The following is a 17,074-nucleotide window of genomic DNA, read 5'->3' as shown; positions in this document are numbered from 1 at the left end:
AGGCGCTAGAGTGTATTGTTTGTACTTAGGTGAGCTGAATAAACGGATTCACTGGTCCAGTGGTTTTGTCGTTGTGTTTTGAAGTTGCTCCTTTATTGTTGTTTCATCTAATTTAGCTCCTTTGCTTAAATGTTTCGGCTGACTTAAGATTTAAGAATTGAGTAGATTCTGCCAGACCACAGAAATCTGTTGTATATGGATATCCACGAACCAAAGGACCACAAGTCCTTTATAACTCAAATCCATCTGGTGAAAAGACCACTTCCAATCCTTAGGTTGCTTGCTTGTTCTTTAAGATTCAGTCAACTCATACCAAATATAAGCAGTCTTTCCAGAAGTTTGCAATACTTTCTCAGTTTATATTTTCGGAGAACCACAACTTCAGAGAGATTGAGATTCACGTTCGCCTTTTTGTTTCAGACATGATCGGACTCCCTTGTGCTGCCACTGCCAGACTTCTGCCACTTCATCTTTGACCATACTCGTTGCATATCTGTGCATGTACAGTAAATATTCAGTTACTTGCATCTCAATATTGAATCTTGTGGGCCCTTCAGTCACATCTGTGCAATAAGTCACTGCTTCCTTAACACCCCTTACAGAAAATTTTGCTTTCTTGTGGCCATCTCTACTTGCAAAGGCAGGAAAGACTTGATGCAGTTGCATTCAAAGGTCAGACACAATAGCAAGTATTCCATTTTGCACTCAATTTGCAAATTAACTTAAATGTTTGGGCAACAAATCATTTCCAAAACAGTGCATGAAGGCACAAAACTATTCTGCCTCAGTATCCATTGCAAAAAAAAAAAAATTCAGAAGCCTATGTTATCCTATGGAGATACAACTTGTATAAAAGTGTTTGTTTTGTACTCTTTACCAAAGTAAAGAGAGGCCATAATTAAGCACTACCTAAAACAAGCCAATATCCATACTCAGTGCTACAGAAGCTAGCTTTCACTCCAATGCGAGGACTGCTGTCCAGGAGCAGATTATGGGCCCAAGTACAGCAGCACAGCTGTACAATGGACATTAACAGATGTCAATATGGATGGACAAAGGTCACTTAAAAGCAGGCCTCCAATATGCCATACTATGCCTTGGAATTAGCAGTGAAGCTAGCCAATTAATTGTTTCAAATCTTTTTTGGCAAAAATAGGCAATACCACCTCCACCATAGCAACCCTTTTCAGAGTTCTATAGATTCAGTTCCGTTACCACTATTTTATCAGACTCCTCTGAAATTCAGTCTACTAACTCAGATGGCATGATCTAGTCAATCACAAACAAAAACCCAGCTACAGCAAACTGCCAACTTATTTGAAATTCGAAAAACTAAACTTCTATAAAAACTCTACTCAAAATAAACTATTCTTACATGCATGGAAAACCTCCAACTTCTTATCCTCTGCAAATAGAGGATACAAGGGTGAGGGAATTGTAAAGGCATAGGTTATTACTGGAAAGTCATTATGCTACCTATGGTTTCCAATGCATAACACCAACCTTCCTAAAAAAAGAATTTGCCTCCTTTGTCCCAACAGGCCATTCAGTTGGTGTTCTCCACATCATTTTAGCAATCTAAGCTCATTGTTATTCAAACTGTTCTTGTGGGGATTTGGACGATCAGTGTAGCAGCCACAGCTTAAATCATACATCTTGGGATCTATACAAACTTCTTAGAGAGTCGTTTACAGCCTGGCCTCAAGAAGACTCAAAGCACCTAGTTATTCCCAAAAAATGTTATGGAAGTGTAACAATTCTAAGATGTTGCTTCTATTACAAAAAGCATGAACAGTCACTTGCTTGAGCAGTACCCACAATGAATACTTTTCTAGAAAAGTATCAACAGGCGTGCGACTTTTACAGCCACCGACCTTCAGCATTACAGCCCAACATGCTTCTACCTATTACCTCCTCCAACCACAGTGGTTCTTTCCTATCAATAAGACCCAATGCAATGCACCGATTTTGCACCCTTACATATCAGATTGAAAGCTAATCATATAATATACAAACATTACCTTGAATTCCGTTTATCAAATATTTGCATATGGTTTTACTGAAGAGTTGTACAGACACCACTTTAGCATCAAGTATGGTACAAGGTATCCTATGCATAAAATGCATGGACCACAGGCCATACTCCATGTCAGGGTTAGCCACTCAAACTTTGCATCAAGTGGTTGACATTGTTTTATGTGCCCTTGCCATTCTTGGCAATGACACCTGCTGGTGATAAGTGCAAGTGAAAAAATTGTCTACTCTGATGGACACCAGGGAGCCATGCTAATGGTGGGAGTAGTCTGTGCACCTCTATTGGCCAATGTGTAGCCATCCAAGCCCAGACCCCTGGCTTAACTCAGTCACTTCCTCAAAACTTATTACAGTCTTAGCCAGTTATGGTGTGTTAAAAGCAGATATCTGGTACAGAACGCTAATCGAGCAATCTGCAGTGGAAGACAAAACTTCACAAATTCAGTGAATGCAGTTTCATTGACAGTTTTCTTCATAAAGGTTTGTTATGCAAATATATTAACGTCCTTGCATACATTGTTTGCAGCTGTTTTGAGTCTCGCAAGGGATAATTGGCTAGGCTTAAAATGGCTCGCAAGGGCAGTTAGCTTAGCACTAATCTATGAACCTGTAGTTTTCATTCTGGTTCAACTTCTCACACCTCTCAACTGTACAGATTTTTACAGAATGTGTAGATTTGCCTCATTTTTGGTATATTTTTCATAAAATTGTGTGTTTTCTGGCAAATAAGTGGCAACACCTTAAAGACTGAAGTTAGAAAATGAGACATTTGAGTTTTGGACTTCATATCCTTCAGAAAATTAATGCTAATGCAAATCTGTTATTCTATCAACCTAAGTTTGTAAGAATATTTAAAAAAAAAAAAGTCCTTATTTTTTGGGCTTTGTCCCCCTTTATAGCTTTGTCCACATTTCTTGTTCTAGGAGGTTCAGAGGTGTCACCTTCCTGCCTAAATTTACCTTCCATTACACTATACTGTGAGTTACTATTGCCCGTTTCTCCATTTAGTGCCCTCCCACACCATTTCTCCATTTAGTGCCCTCCCACACAGCTGATTTACACAATTTTACTTTTATACTTACCGGATTTTTTTCTTCCTCCTTTTTCTTCATGTTAAAGATCAACTGGAAAAGATCTTTGAGATCAGACACTAGAGGTTCAGCCTGTAGATAAAAAAAGGCAACATTAAAATATTTTTATTACATGTACACTTGAAGTTAATTAAAACATGTTTTATGCACTAAAATGTTTTTGTTGCAGGAGTGGTGATGCTGGATAGTAAATCATGCCAACTTCCCACAGCTCTATCCAACTGTTCTCTCAAAGCTACCATAAACACTTAACCTTAATTTGACTGCAAGTAAAATCACCCATCATACATGTCACTATTCCATCATGTTGGACTTGTGGGTCCATCATGTTGGACTTGTGGGTTGCTTTCAGGTTAGCTTTACAAGAGTGCATGAGTAGGTCCTTACAGTAAACCACTACTTGTGGTAAAGCTCACTGTCCCAGTATGTGTGTAAATGCAACTATTAAATATCCTAGTGGAAGGCTGAACATCTCTGAAATGTTCAAAGTCAGATACTATATGCACTTCTGATGCAGACTTCATTTCTAGGATACACTGGTTAGAGTAATGCTTCAAAATAAAGCTTTAATTACCTATTCTCCTAGGCATGCCTTTTCGAACCAATGCACTTACTGGAACATTTTGGAGAAAAAGCTTGATTTCATAAAGAATTGCATCTCAAACCCTCTAGCTATGTCCAGTCCACCTGTGCAACTTAATATTAAAGTTAGTAGCCTAGCATAAGCTCTGCAATGTACTCACACTAAAAATATGGAGAGGTGCCTCCCAGTTCTACTACCTTACTACTTGATAATGTAAAAACATTTGAAACCCTAGACGTGACCTCAGTCAAAACATGAACTTCACATAGATCTCAGTGACCAAATCCCAGCTGTTTTACTAGGATATTAAAAATAATGATTAGCTGAGACTGCACTAGTGTAAAATATTTTCGGACTTGTGCAAAATTAGAAAGGGAAGATGTAAAAGACTTTCCAAAGTAAAAAGGCAACAGGCTGTACCTGGTAAAGGTGGACAACTCATTTCCATGTTAAATGCTTCCAGGCTACATGTAAAATGAAGCTTTCTAAACTTGTCTAAAGCCCTCTTAGGACATGAAGCATGCACAACATGAAGCTACATTTTTGGCAAACCATTTTTAAACAAGGTCTTTAAGGATAGCATTTTTCTTTCAGTTCTACCCGTACCACGTTATTAATCCAGAACTTTTTGCATCTGAAAGGAAAACTACAGCTAAATCATTTTTTCACAATGGTTAATGTAAATATTCTATCCTGAATGCACCATGACAGGTCCATAATATTCTAAATTACTGATATTATGCAACTACAATTTTCTTCAGAGGCAAACAGAGTAACTATCAATAAGCAGAATATTGTGAAATATGGATCACAATCATAAAGCTACATCCTTTTCCTTCCTTGATCTCCATCAGGAAAGTACAGGTTTGCACGAACTTACCAGAATATTCTTTACCAAAGGGATATTTTGGAGAATAGCCACACATCCAGTCAGCATACCAAAGCAGACCTTTCAAAGTGCCATAGAAACAGGTCTTTCATCCACGGTGTAAGATACACAAGTGATGAATGAGCACCTAATTAGAACTGAACTGTTCCAGAACTAGAGCAACCCAATATGGAGAAAAGCAGTACATGTACATACAGAAAGGGGAGAAAGACTTCTTGGCCAGAAAGCTAGGGAAAACTGCACAGACAGGAGGGAGGGAATGAACACTGCAACAGTAAAATGTAGGACATGTGTTCCGGTAAGGTCTTACACAGCTGCATTGTCCTTGAACACTGTTGCAATATTCCTTGCCAAAGAAGGGAGATGCTACAATAGACAGGAGGAACAGAAGAGCCCTCAAAGGAGAGATGTAGAATCTGGCTGTCAAATCCAACTCTAGCCTTAACTACATACAGCTGTATTTAGTAAAAGTATATTTAGTAAAAGTATGCACAGAACACCAATTAGCAGCTTCTAAAATGGATGTAGCATCCAGACCCTTGAAAAAAAAGCACAAGATGCCACTTCCCTCGGAGAATCATAAAACAAAGCTGCTTGCCATGAAAGGAACAAAAAAATGTCCTTAGGAACAGAAAAGATGGCTTGCTTAGAAATAGCCAGACCCAATTTCTTGGCATGAAAAGAAACTTTGTTTAGCTAAATATCTGAATTGCTTGTGCAAATAAAATAGAAATCTTACTGCTATTCTGAGGAGAGGACAAAGGAATGATAAATGATCCAATTCAAGGGCAAGTGAGTAACCACTTTGGACCAATCTTTTTTATGCCTAAAGAGAAGCAGTCTGTGAAAACAAGGCTGAACTGCTATAAGGGCCAAGTTCAGGAATGGTTTTGCAGGTCACTTGCAACAGTGCTCCAGCGAAGCAGCAGCAGGTTCAAAAGGTGGCAGTCACCTTTGAGGAAAACAAAGTAAATATCCCAAGGATCGTAGGACTCTTCAAAATTTAGCCTCAATTAGAGACGAAAGTTGCATTAAATAATCAGAACGGCAGACATGGCTGAAAAATAAGCTTTAACTGACAAGTCAGAATTTAGTAATTCAAAAGAAATTAATAAATTAAAGTTAAATAGAATTATGTAAAATATTGCAGGAACACTAAGGTCCTGCTCATGTCTGACATCAAATAAAAGTCCTCCACTTAGCAAAGTATTTTCTAGTAGCAAGATTTTTGGACTTGTAAAATCCAGAGCGCTTAATCAGAAAACAAAGGAATTTGATTTTTCAACCTGTGATGAGATTCATCCTGAGGTAACTTGTGAATTCTGCCTTGGCCAGATGAAAACAGAAGGTGAAACAATGCTAGCTATGCCAAAAGGAGGAGGTAAATATTTTGGGCTGCCCCACATGATCTTGAGGACTCTTTGCAACAGCAGGGGACAGGCATACAGTAACGTAGCTTTCCAAGAAAAGGACATGACATCCACTTTCCAAGCTAGAATACTTTGTAGAGTTATCTACTTGGAGGAGGCAAAGAGATCTACTTGGAGCATCTCCTACCAATGGACAAGGTCAGGAAAAAACTTCCTGTGAAGCACAGACTTCAGGCTCTGTACCAGTCCTATTCAGGATAGTCTACCACCAGACTGCACTGAGGGGGAATATCAAATCACTTAAAGGGTCAAATGATGGGAGATACCAAAATCCCAACATGGCCTATCCTGCAAAGGTAGCAAGACTGCCAGCACCCCCTCCCCCTTGCATGTACTAAGTGGTAGTACCATAAAAATCCACAGGGAACCCAGAGAGAATGCAAGGCATTAAGAACTACAAATCCGAGCTTTCATTCTCTACGTTTATATATGATTTAACTGAGAACACCAATTTCCTTGGACCCCAATTTCATTGGAAGAAGCTCCCAAACCTTGGTTGGGAAGGTAGTTCTGGATTCATAGAAAATCTGGTGAATCCAATCTAGTCAGAAAAGGCAAGAGAGGACAGAAAAGTCCAGACGAGGATTTCATTCTGAAATTATAGCTAAACTCACTAAACTAGGTATAAATCCCTATGTTACAAGGTGGGTTGCCAACTGGTTCACTGACCGAACCCACACTAAAAGTTCCACACTGCAAATCTGACCTCAAACCAGTGACAAGTGGAGTACCACAGGGTTCAGTCCTGGGATCTCTCCTGTTTGGTTATCTACTTCTTTAAAGTACAGGCCAACACAGAAGGCCTCTGGCTAATGAAGTTGGCAAATGACTGCAAACTAGGAACCATAGAGTCCCCAAATGTGGACATCTTACAGAAGGGCCTCACCTAGACAGATGCCTGGTGTCAGAGCCATGACCTCAAGCTCAATGCCAAAAAGTGCATGGTCATCCCCTTTGGTAAAACCTCTGTACCCATGAACTACTAAACAGACAGCAGTCTACTTTACACTGAATGTGTGAGGACACCTTGGGACCCAGGTGGACAGTAGTCTATCCTTTGATAGTCACCGCCACAGTAGTCAGGAAGTCCTACGTGGCACATCATAAAAGGGTTCTTCATCCAGGAAAAGAGGTAATTGTTACTCTCCAAAAGGGGCATTGTACTGTATAATGGGTCTGAGTGATGAATAATGTACCTAAAGACATCTGCAGCAGCTGGAAAGGCCACAGAAGTACCTCAAAGAGGATTACTGGCCTCAAACAGATGCCCTATACTGACCGTCTCAAAACACTCCAGCTTTATTCTGTAGCATATCGCCTACTCTGAGGTGATCTCTGCCTAACATATAAAGCTATGTCAAACCCAGAGCTGTTGGACATGTTACACCTAAAGAAATCCCAATCCCTCAGAGCTACATGCTCTAGGGACCTAAACCTCATCACCATAATAAACAGGACATGCTGGAGGAATAGATTCCTGTCCCAGAGACTTCCCATACTCTGGAACAGGCTAGCCATCTATGTCAAGCAAAGTTCTTAATTAGCACTCAAGAAAAGTCTTGATGAGTGGATGGGAAATCTGAAATACACCCAGGGGATCACTTCTGTCTGCTTGACAATGACACAGGAAAATAAAACTTCCTTGGGTGGCATAAGCCAGTGAACTTTGTTGGCTAGGCTTATGTAGGCCCTCGGGCCAATAGCCTAGTACCTACCTATGACAATGCTGCAGCCAACCTTTTGAGATGACACTGAAAACTCATGTGGAGTCTGGCAGAAAAGGAACCACAGGAGTGGAACCACAGGAATGGAGGAAGTAATGAACCCAGGAATGGAGGAAGTAATGAACCCAGAAAACTAGATGCTCAATGAAACTTGCAGGCACCACTTATAAAAGGAAGAGAATGGAAAAAAGGCAGTCAAGAGGGTGACTTTGCGAGGAGGGATAAAGGCCATCATTGACAGGATGGGACTCCTGAATCCCTGGAAGACTTGGTCCTGTTAAAGGATGACATACTTTTGAGATAAAGGGTACCACACTGCAAATAAGGATAAATTCAAGATTCTGCTGAGGGGGTTTGAATGTCATTCAAATAGGGAGACTTCAGAGCACTATGGAGCCTGCAAAAAGTTATGGCTGAGGTGTTTGGTCAAGTCCCTCATTGTTGTAGACCAACCAAAAAGTCAAAGTGGAGAGCTTAATGTAAGGAACAGACCGCATCGTACATACCAGAGTGAGAACATGGAGATAAGCATCCTACAGGTCCAGACACACCAGGAACGAAAGAGGAAATGGGGACTGGAAAGAACATTTTGAAGAATGAACTCTTAGAAATATTTTGAGAAAGGAGATGAAGAATGGTCCTCCAAGATCCCACCTTATTGGGGACCAAAAACATTCTGGAATAAAACCATGCCCCTATAGGTTAATGGTATCAGTTGAAAGGTTCTTACAGAAGGAAGGTCCTGAAAAATAGGATAATGGGGATTTTTTGGCTATGTGGAGTCTGGTTAGGGGAGACTTCCAAAAATGAAGTAACCTTTTTGATTCATTGAAAGAACCCACAGCTCTCTGGTGATTTGCTGTCACATGGGAAAATAGTTATCCTTTGCAGCTTGGCCAGATTCCTTTATCTCTCAGGTTAAGTGTCAAATACAGGCAGACCTATCAGGGAAAGGAGACTTCTGACCTCTAGCAATTTGAAGAGACTTGTCAGAAAACACCCCCATTAGGTCTCACCCTTCAAAAAGGTAGCTTCTGCTGCCTATGTGCAAAGGGGGACTTAGGATAGTTCCTTTGAAACTTGGTACAGCTGAAAGAAAATTCTGTTTGAAGGTCCTGCATAACCTTCCCCTCATGTTGCATGGTCATAAAAAGCTCTGCTACACCACAGCCAAGCAGATTCTTCATGTCCAAGGGACTTCACTAATGTGGCCTTCAGGGAGACATTGTAACACAAGCCAAACAATCTCCTTATAAAAACGACCCTGATGCACCTCCCAGAGATGCATCAGTCGCACTTGAGTGGAGAGCTTCCTGTGAAGCAGAACCCAATAAGGAAATAGCAAGAGTCTTGGCAGAGTCAGACATGTCAGCTCCTATCCCCAGTTTAGAAAGATCTAGAACATAACTGGTCATATGGGTCCAATATATAGCCATGAACACTTAGGTGGAAGAGGTATACTTTACCATACATTGTCCATAACTCTACTGGCCTTTGTTACAGGAAGGAATTGACTTGAGAGCTTGTCAGAGAAAGTTGCTGCAGGGTTAGGATTCTACAAGAATGAGCTTCAGGATCCATGTAAATCCTGTCTTTCAGGAGCAGTGGGCAGACCCTCAGAAACCTGGGAAGCAGAAGAAAATGCAAAGAGGTCTTCTGAAACAGGAGGTACAGCAGAAAGTGGAGAAATCCATTTGCAAGAGGTCAATTTCTCTTTGGGACCCAAGACATTTAAGAATTCAGTTAAAATGCTTCATTTTTACAATGCTGTCCCCAGAAGAGAGCTCAATTGGAGGATCAGGGGCATGTGTCCTCTTCCTCTGACCAAGGCAAGAAGCAAGTGAGTGGATTCTAGAATATGCCAGGGACTCTTATCTTTGAGGATGAAAATCTGGATTCTGGGAAAAAATCCCAAAGTTTCTTAGAGGGGGTAGAAAAGGAACAGGTGAAGGCACTGAAATCCCTGGGGGTGGTGGTAGTACTGTTCAAACCTATCATGGACACATTATGGCAACTGCTTTGCTGTACTGGCATACTAGAAGGGCATTAATATCCATGTTTACAATGACAGAGTGAAATTCTGCCACTGTTTATGGGGCCTTTAGCTACAGGAAGCACATGCCTAGTCTTTAACGTCTGCCCTAACAAGCCTAGGAGTTTAACACACCACACACCTCAAATGTAGTGGTACACTGTTCTAACTATAGTCTGCAAGGTCCTGGGTTAGAGATTGGGCAGGGCTGATTATTTTGTTTTATGGGCTAGGCTTATAAAGGCTCTAGGGCCATTAGCCTAGTGCACACCTATGAACCAGGCAGTCCTCAGGTTATTCAGTTCGTGGACATCAGCTGTCTAGCCTCTACTGGACTTCCCCAGAAGTGCATCTGTTTAGATGACTTAAGCAGCTGAATGACCAAGCAAGCAGATTCAGGAGCCCTAGTTCCCCGATCTAGCAACATCAGATGTTGATTTTCCAAACACACCAAAAGGGATAACAGATTGCTGCTTAGGGTGTCTGGCAAAAAAGCCAGACATATGACACTGCATGTGATCATTGTTGGTACCTTGGCAGAAAATTCACTTTGTCTTTATGGTAAATCTACTTCCCACACTCATTTTACATGTCAAGCAGAAAGGGGAATAATTAACCCAATAAAAAAGTAGTCTTCAATGGGGACATATCTGCCTTAGGCTTGGTAGCTAATAAACTACTTACAAAACTCAGATTGGAAGCCAAGACATTCTGATAATTAGGCACCTGTACACCACTTATGTGGCATATGCCTTGGGATGTAGGACATGCAACAGATGTATGGTGCTTGGAAGGACAAAGATTAGATACGCTGAAGAGATTTACAGCTACCCTCGGCGGGATATCCACGTGGCAGGTAATGCTGCAACAATGATGAGGACATCAGCATGTGATTCTGAAAGATGTGGTTGGACTGCAGCAAACAGATGTTGACAAACTGAAAAGGCATCAAAATTCAGCAGGGGCTGCTAATGACATTCAGTCCCTACACCCAGAAAAACTATACTGAAATAGGTTAGGTTGGAATGGAATTTAAGCGAGTTAACTAGTTTAAGAAACTTTCAGCATACACAAGTATTGTACAAGTCATGTCCACTGCGCAGCAATACTAAACTGAAGGAGCTCAAATCTATGAGGTCATTTATATGCAAGAAAAGGCTGTCAACAGAACTCCTCTGCATGCAAGATTAAATTTGAATGATTGACCTATAGCAAAACATTTGTATCCCATTACAGAAATGGGATTATAAAAGTATGCAATACAACTTGCATCCAACTAATACACAAGTATAGTTTGCCTGGTCTGGGGAATGAAACCTCTGCAAGGAGCAGACTTGTTGCAATTAAGTTCCAGTCCTTAACAGATTTTCCAGAGTTAAACCCTTTTTTTTTTAAAACTCTCCACTATGAGTGCAGTCAAAAGTGCATGCACAACTGTCAGAGCAACATGTGTAGATTTCGTGTCCATTTGAAGAATGAGTCTGCAAAGCAAAGGATTAAACTTACACCAACAGCTTTACTACTAGTAAATGGGAAACAAAATTGAGTGGCAACACTTTCCTAGCACAATTACTAGCTTGCAAAACTAAAACATGCCATTTAAAGCACTCCAGAGGAACATACCTGCTGTGCAGTTTTCACTGCAAAAAACTGATGCTGCCCTTCTGCTCCACAAACATAACCAAATGCACGGCTGTCTGTAATATCACGGGCAATAAATGAAATTTTGTTTACCTGATGGTCATGTTCGATCACCTGCAAACAGTAATTCAGATTATGAACATAGTTAAACTATTTCTAAATCTAATGTGAATTTATAAAAAAAGATAAGCAATCCCTGAAGTTTCAGATGCAATTCTTTTCTGCTCTTAATACTATTGCAGCAAGTGAAAGCAGAAAATGAATTCAATAAAGCCTCCAATATGCTTTTGCATACAAAGGGAAGCCTTTCTGAAAAGAAACCAGAGATACTGGCAATAACTGATTTTTATACCACCAAATCTATTAATTTCAAAGCATTACCTAGTTGCAAAATGATTGTTGCATATTTCAACAAGTTCATTTTTAGTAACCCTAACTCCAGAGTAAGACTAGTCATATTGAAGTTGAAGATACTTATTTTTTTTTTCTTAAAAAAAAAAAATCACAAGTCTTAGGGAAATATGCAGTGCCTTGAAAAATGCAATTCTGGAAAACATTCAGCTTTGAGGCTGAAACTGAATGGAAATGCAAGTCTTGTACTGCAAGGTAATAAAATGTTACTTAACTAAATGAGAGAGGAACAGATTTAGGATACTCACCCCTGTCTTTTCGTCTATTATCTTCATGCCAGACAAAGATACTGTAACCCATATTCGCTGTTTATGCTGTCCTTGGGAGCGAGCAGCAGCCGCCATTCCCTAAAATTGGAAAAACTTATGACCGTTAGCATATTGAAAATGTCATAGTGCAAGTCAGCACAACAAAATTAAATGGGATCCCAACTTCTGTCACAGGATAGGTTCATACCATACTTAATGTTCAAATTTGTAAAAATGTATTCAGAAAATTCAAAACAGGAAAAAGTTACAAGTTATAAAAATGACTTGGATGCGGAATGTGCCAGGTCTGCAGCATCTGTCCAGATTTTTGCATATTTTTGGTCTCAGATTTGTGGTTTTCTGGCAAATCACTGACTAAAGTCAGTAAATGACACATTTGAGTGACTTCATATCCTTCAGAAAACACATGTAAACGCATTAAATATTCAACTTAGAACGGTGCTAGAATAAAATCAATCCCTATTTTTCTGCCTTTGTTCCCCATTATTTTAGGCTTTATCTAGATTTCTTGGAGTAAGAATTTGAGAGGTATTGTTGAAGATGCCTTTTGGATGAATAGTACTCAATGAAGGAAACATCCTTCAGGCCCTGCAAGCTATGAAATAGCTCAGATAGCTCAGCTCTGGCAGTGATAGCAGGGCTGTAGTACTGTAGACATCCATTTTGTTAGGTTAAAGTATAGTTTCCTATTAAGGACACACTGTACACAAGTAAATGCAGAGGACACTTTACCAATGAAAGACAATTACACTAATCATGGTTCAGTAAATTGGTCATATCTAATCAAGGAAATAAAATTCTTAAACAGAGTATTAGAAAGAGGGTAACTTATAGAACTCAAGCTACACAGAACTAATTACCATCTTAAACTCAAGGCGGAAGCAGCAAAAGTACTGCAGGCAAGTCAACTGAAGTGGCGCACACAGCCAGCACCATGGCTGCAGATGTGTAGCCATAAATGCGCTTCACGCAGCATGGGTTCATTTAGCGAGTCAGGAGCAGTGTACACCAGCTGGAGATGGGAGTGGAGCTGAATAAGCCAGCCACAATCAGAAGGCATCAAAGACATGCTTTTGCATCATGGGAGAAGTTAACCCAGTACCATGGTGCAGTATGCCAAACCCTAAAGCACAAACTTGGCAAATTAGTGCATGCGTTCCTGTTTACCATTGATGTAAGTCAGCAGATTGGCATACCACCCGCTACAACATAGTCCAACATGTACAAACGTAATGCCAGGATGGTCACTGCCTTAACTCTTGCATCTTCTGATATCATGAGATGAGATAGAGCAAAGACTAACTGGATAGCTTGACAGTAAAAGTGAGTAGGAAGCAAACCAGAAAAATAAAGTACGGTTTTGTACCTACCATAAATGTAGATGTCCGATAGGTATGCATCTGCAGTCATAACATATGGGTTGTCCTGCCTCAGGCAGCCCTTCGGTCGGCCGGATTCCAAAGTCTGGGTCTGGCCTCGGCTGATGTCACACTTTCCCCGTCAGAGCGTCTGGGGTATAAAAGCATCAGCAGACGCCATTTTCCTCAGTTTTTCTTGCCCCAGATGCCAGGTTCCCTCTAGGAAGGCTAAATTTGGATAAAGGCTGAAAAGTTCCAATTATTTGCAAATTATATACATATATAAACAAACAAATACACCATAATAGATTCCCCCAGCTAGCTGAAAGAGGGGTAAGCACCCTAGGAATACCACAGAGGGGAAGGAGGGTGGGGAATCCTGACTGCAGATGCATACCTATCGGACATCTACATTTATGGTAGGTACAAAACTGTACTATGTCCCTTCAAGGATGCATCTGCAGTCATAACATATGGGTAGAATACCATAGCCAATCTGGGGGAGGAGTTACTAAGAATTATGGTGTAGTTAAGATCCCCTGCAGTACTGCAGTTGCAAACCCTGCTCGGGATCTGGAGTATAAAGGTAGATTGTAATGCTTGGCAAATGTATGCACGGAGCTCCAAGTAGCAGCTTCTAAAATGTCCTTGGTAGCCACCCCTCGTAGGAAAGCTGTAGTGGTGGCTGTGGCCCTTGTGGAGTGAGGCCTGATATTTTCAGGAACTGTCTTTCCATGAAAGGAGTAGCAAAAACGAATGCAATTTCCTATCCATTTTGAAATTGTCTGTTTGGAAATTGCTCTTCCTTGCACCCCAGTTGCATATGCTACAAAAAGCTGGTCAGTTTTTCTGTTAGTTTTAGTTCTGTCCAAATAGTAGCATAGTTGTCTGTGTATATCCAAGGTGTGCAAAAGTTTTTCCCCTTTGTTCTGTGGGTTAGGGAAGAACGTAGGCAAGTGAATAGCTTGGTTCAAGGATACCCTAGATACCACCTTTGGCATGAAAGTAGGATTGGTTCTCAGTGACACTATCCTGGTGAAAAATAAGAAAAAGGCTGCACTGCCATTAATGCTTGTAACTCAGATACTCTTCTTGCTGAAGTGATTGCCAGAAGGAATGCAGTTTTCCAAGATAAAAACTGGAGGTCTGCTGCAGCTGCTGGTTCAAAAGGAGGTAGTGTCAGTTTTTCCAGCACAAAATTGAGATCCCATGCAGGTGGGGGGGGGGGGGGAGTCTTCTTGGAGGTTTAACATTTTTGATCCCTCAAAAATTGTCTGAGAAGAGGGTGTGAGAAGATAGGTGGATCCATATTGTATTCTGCTGAAATTGCTGAAGCATGAATCTTAATGGATGAATAAGACAGGCCATTGTGGAACAATTCTGCTAAGTAGTCTAGGATGTGTGCTAGGTTTGCCACTGACATCTGTGCCCTTTGATGCGCTCCAAATGAGAAATCTCTTCCATTTAGCAGAGTATGTCTTTCTTGTGGAAGGTCTGTGAGCCTCCAGGATAATGTCCTTCACCTTCTGAGATAAAATGGTTTGGTTGGGCTTTAAGGAATCTTCCAGGCAGTTAGCTGCAATGTTTTCAAGTTGGGATGCAGGGTCTTGAAATTGTTCTGCATTAGAAGAGGCCATAGGGGAAGAGGCCATGAGTTTTCCTGAGACATGCTTCTCAATAGCGGGTACCAATGTTGTCTTGGCCAGTCCGGAGCTATTAGTATGACTTTTGGCTGTTCCTCTCTTGATCTTCAGTAGAACCTTGTACATCAATGGGAGAGGTGGAAAGGCATATACTGTTATGGCATTCCAGCTGAAAAAGAGAGAGTCCACCCTCCAGGCTTGTGGGTGGTATGTCCTTGAGCAGAATTTCTTCAGTTGGTGGTTGAGTGGGGAGGCAAACAGATCTCTGGGATTCCCCATTTCTTTGTTACGAGTTTGAAGATGTCTGGATGCAGCATCCATTCGTGTGCATCCATGGTAGTTCTGCTTAAGCTGTCTGCTAGTGTATTCTCTTTTCCTGGTATGAATTTGGCCTGCAGCTGGATATTGAGATTCAGGCATAGGTTCCACAGATTCATAGCCATCCAGCATAGAGGGTAGGAGTGTGTGCCTCCCTGTTTGTTTATGTACCACATGACCGTGGTGTTGTCTGTCCATATTAAGAGATGCTCTTGCTGGTGGAAGGGTCTGAATGCCTCGATTGCATGCCTTACTGCCAGCATTTCCTTTTGGTTTATGTGCATGCTTAGCTGCCCTCGAGGCCACAGGCCTTGGATAAGTTTGTCCTCCATGTGTGCTCCCCATCCTCAGTCTTGAGGCGTCCATGGTGATGGTCTGCCTTGTTTTTGGTTTGTTGAAAGACAACCCTCTGTTGGACTGGCAGGCCTGAGCCCACCACAGGAATTCCTTTTGAAGGCATGGAATGATTTGAATCATGGTTTCTAGACTGTGACTGTGTTGAGACCATACATTCCTTAGGTACCATTGTAATTTCCTCATATGCAACTTGGCATGTGGAATTAAAATTATGCAAGATGCCATGTAACCCAGGGCCTGCAGGACTTTCTTGCAGTAAGATGAGTTTGTCTTGTCAGAGTCATGAAGTAATCTGGAAGTTGTTTTTGTTTTTCTTCTGTGAGAAAGCCATCTAAGTGATTGTGTCCAGATCCGCACCAAAAAAGGTTATCCTTTGGGATGGTACTAGTCTTGACTTTTGGATGTTGACTGTGTATCCCAAGGTTTGTAGCAGGTGTATGGCATAGGCCAAGTCCTTTAACAATTTTTTCTTGTTGTCCGCTTGTATTAGGCAGTTGTCCAGGTATGGATAAATTTGAATTCCCTGAAGTCTGCAGTGTGCAATTACTGATGCCAGGCATTTCGTGAATACTCTGGGCACAGTAGACAAGCCAAAGGGCAATGCTGAGAATTGATAATGCTCTGATCCTGCAAGAAATCTGAGGTGCCTTCTGCAATCTGGTCAGATAGGGACGTGCAGGTATGCCTCCTTGAGATCTAGAGTCACCAGCCAAGACTCCTTGCCCAACATGGGAAGAAGTTGCTGTAGGGTCAGCATTTTGAATTTTGGCACAATGAGATAAGTGTTCAGTGTGGACAGGTAGAGTATAGGCCTCCATTGGTTTTCTTTTCTTGGCACAAGGAATAGTTTGGAGTAAAATCCTTGGCCTTGTTCTGTAGATGGTACCCTTTCTATAGCTTTCATCTGAAGTAACTTGCTGATTTGTCTTAAAGCCTCTGCCTTCTGGTTTGGTGGAAGGTTTGGCATTCTGCCTCTTTTTGGCAAAGTATGGAAGTGAAACCTGTATCCTTTGTCTATTATTTGCAATGTCCATGTATCCTTTGTAATGCAATGCCAGTTTTGAGAATAAAGCCAGCTTTCCGCCCAAGGGTGCTTCCAGTTGATCCCTGGTAGGCGGAATCAGAGTCAAGTCATTGCGTCTGTCCTGTAGTAGTGGTAGTTGTAGCTGTTGCACTACTCCTCTGGTTGGCAGGCTGCCACTGACTGCCTCTGTAGGGGCCCTTGGATTGACCTCTGCCTCTAGGGCGCCTGTTTCTGCCTCTGTGCTCTGGAGGAATCTGTAAAGGACCAATT

The 17,074-nt window shown here is 41.2% G+C and overlaps 1 protein-coding gene across 2 annotated transcripts in view; it reads right to left on the bottom strand.

The window, feature by feature from the left end:
• Nucleotides 1–17,074, bottom strand: part of DAB2 (DAB adaptor protein 2) — a 472,148-nt gene that overhangs the window by 164,113 nt on the left and 290,961 nt on the right. For both annotated transcript variants that reach the window (XM_044069830.1, XM_044069823.1), the window contains exons 4-6: nt 12,084–12,182; nt 11,407–11,538; nt 3,117–3,197 (exon numbers count right to left, since the gene is read on the bottom strand). In XM_044069830.1, the coding sequence (XP_043925765.1) occupies nt 3,117–3,197; nt 11,407–11,538; nt 12,084–12,182 (312 nt within the window). The remainder of the gene's footprint in view (nt 1–3,116; nt 3,198–11,406; nt 11,539–12,083; nt 12,183–17,074) is intronic.

This window comes from Protopterus annectens, chromosome 1.part0 (genome assembly GCF_019279795.1).
Source record: "Protopterus annectens isolate FY-2018-M chromosome 1.part0, PAN1.0, whole genome shotgun sequence".
NCBI classification, from domain to species: domain Eukaryota; kingdom Metazoa; phylum Chordata; order Ceratodontiformes; family Protopteridae; genus Protopterus; species Protopterus annectens.
The sequence above is the reverse complement of the archived record's forward strand: the minus strand, read 5'-3'. Positions and strand labels throughout refer to the sequence as shown.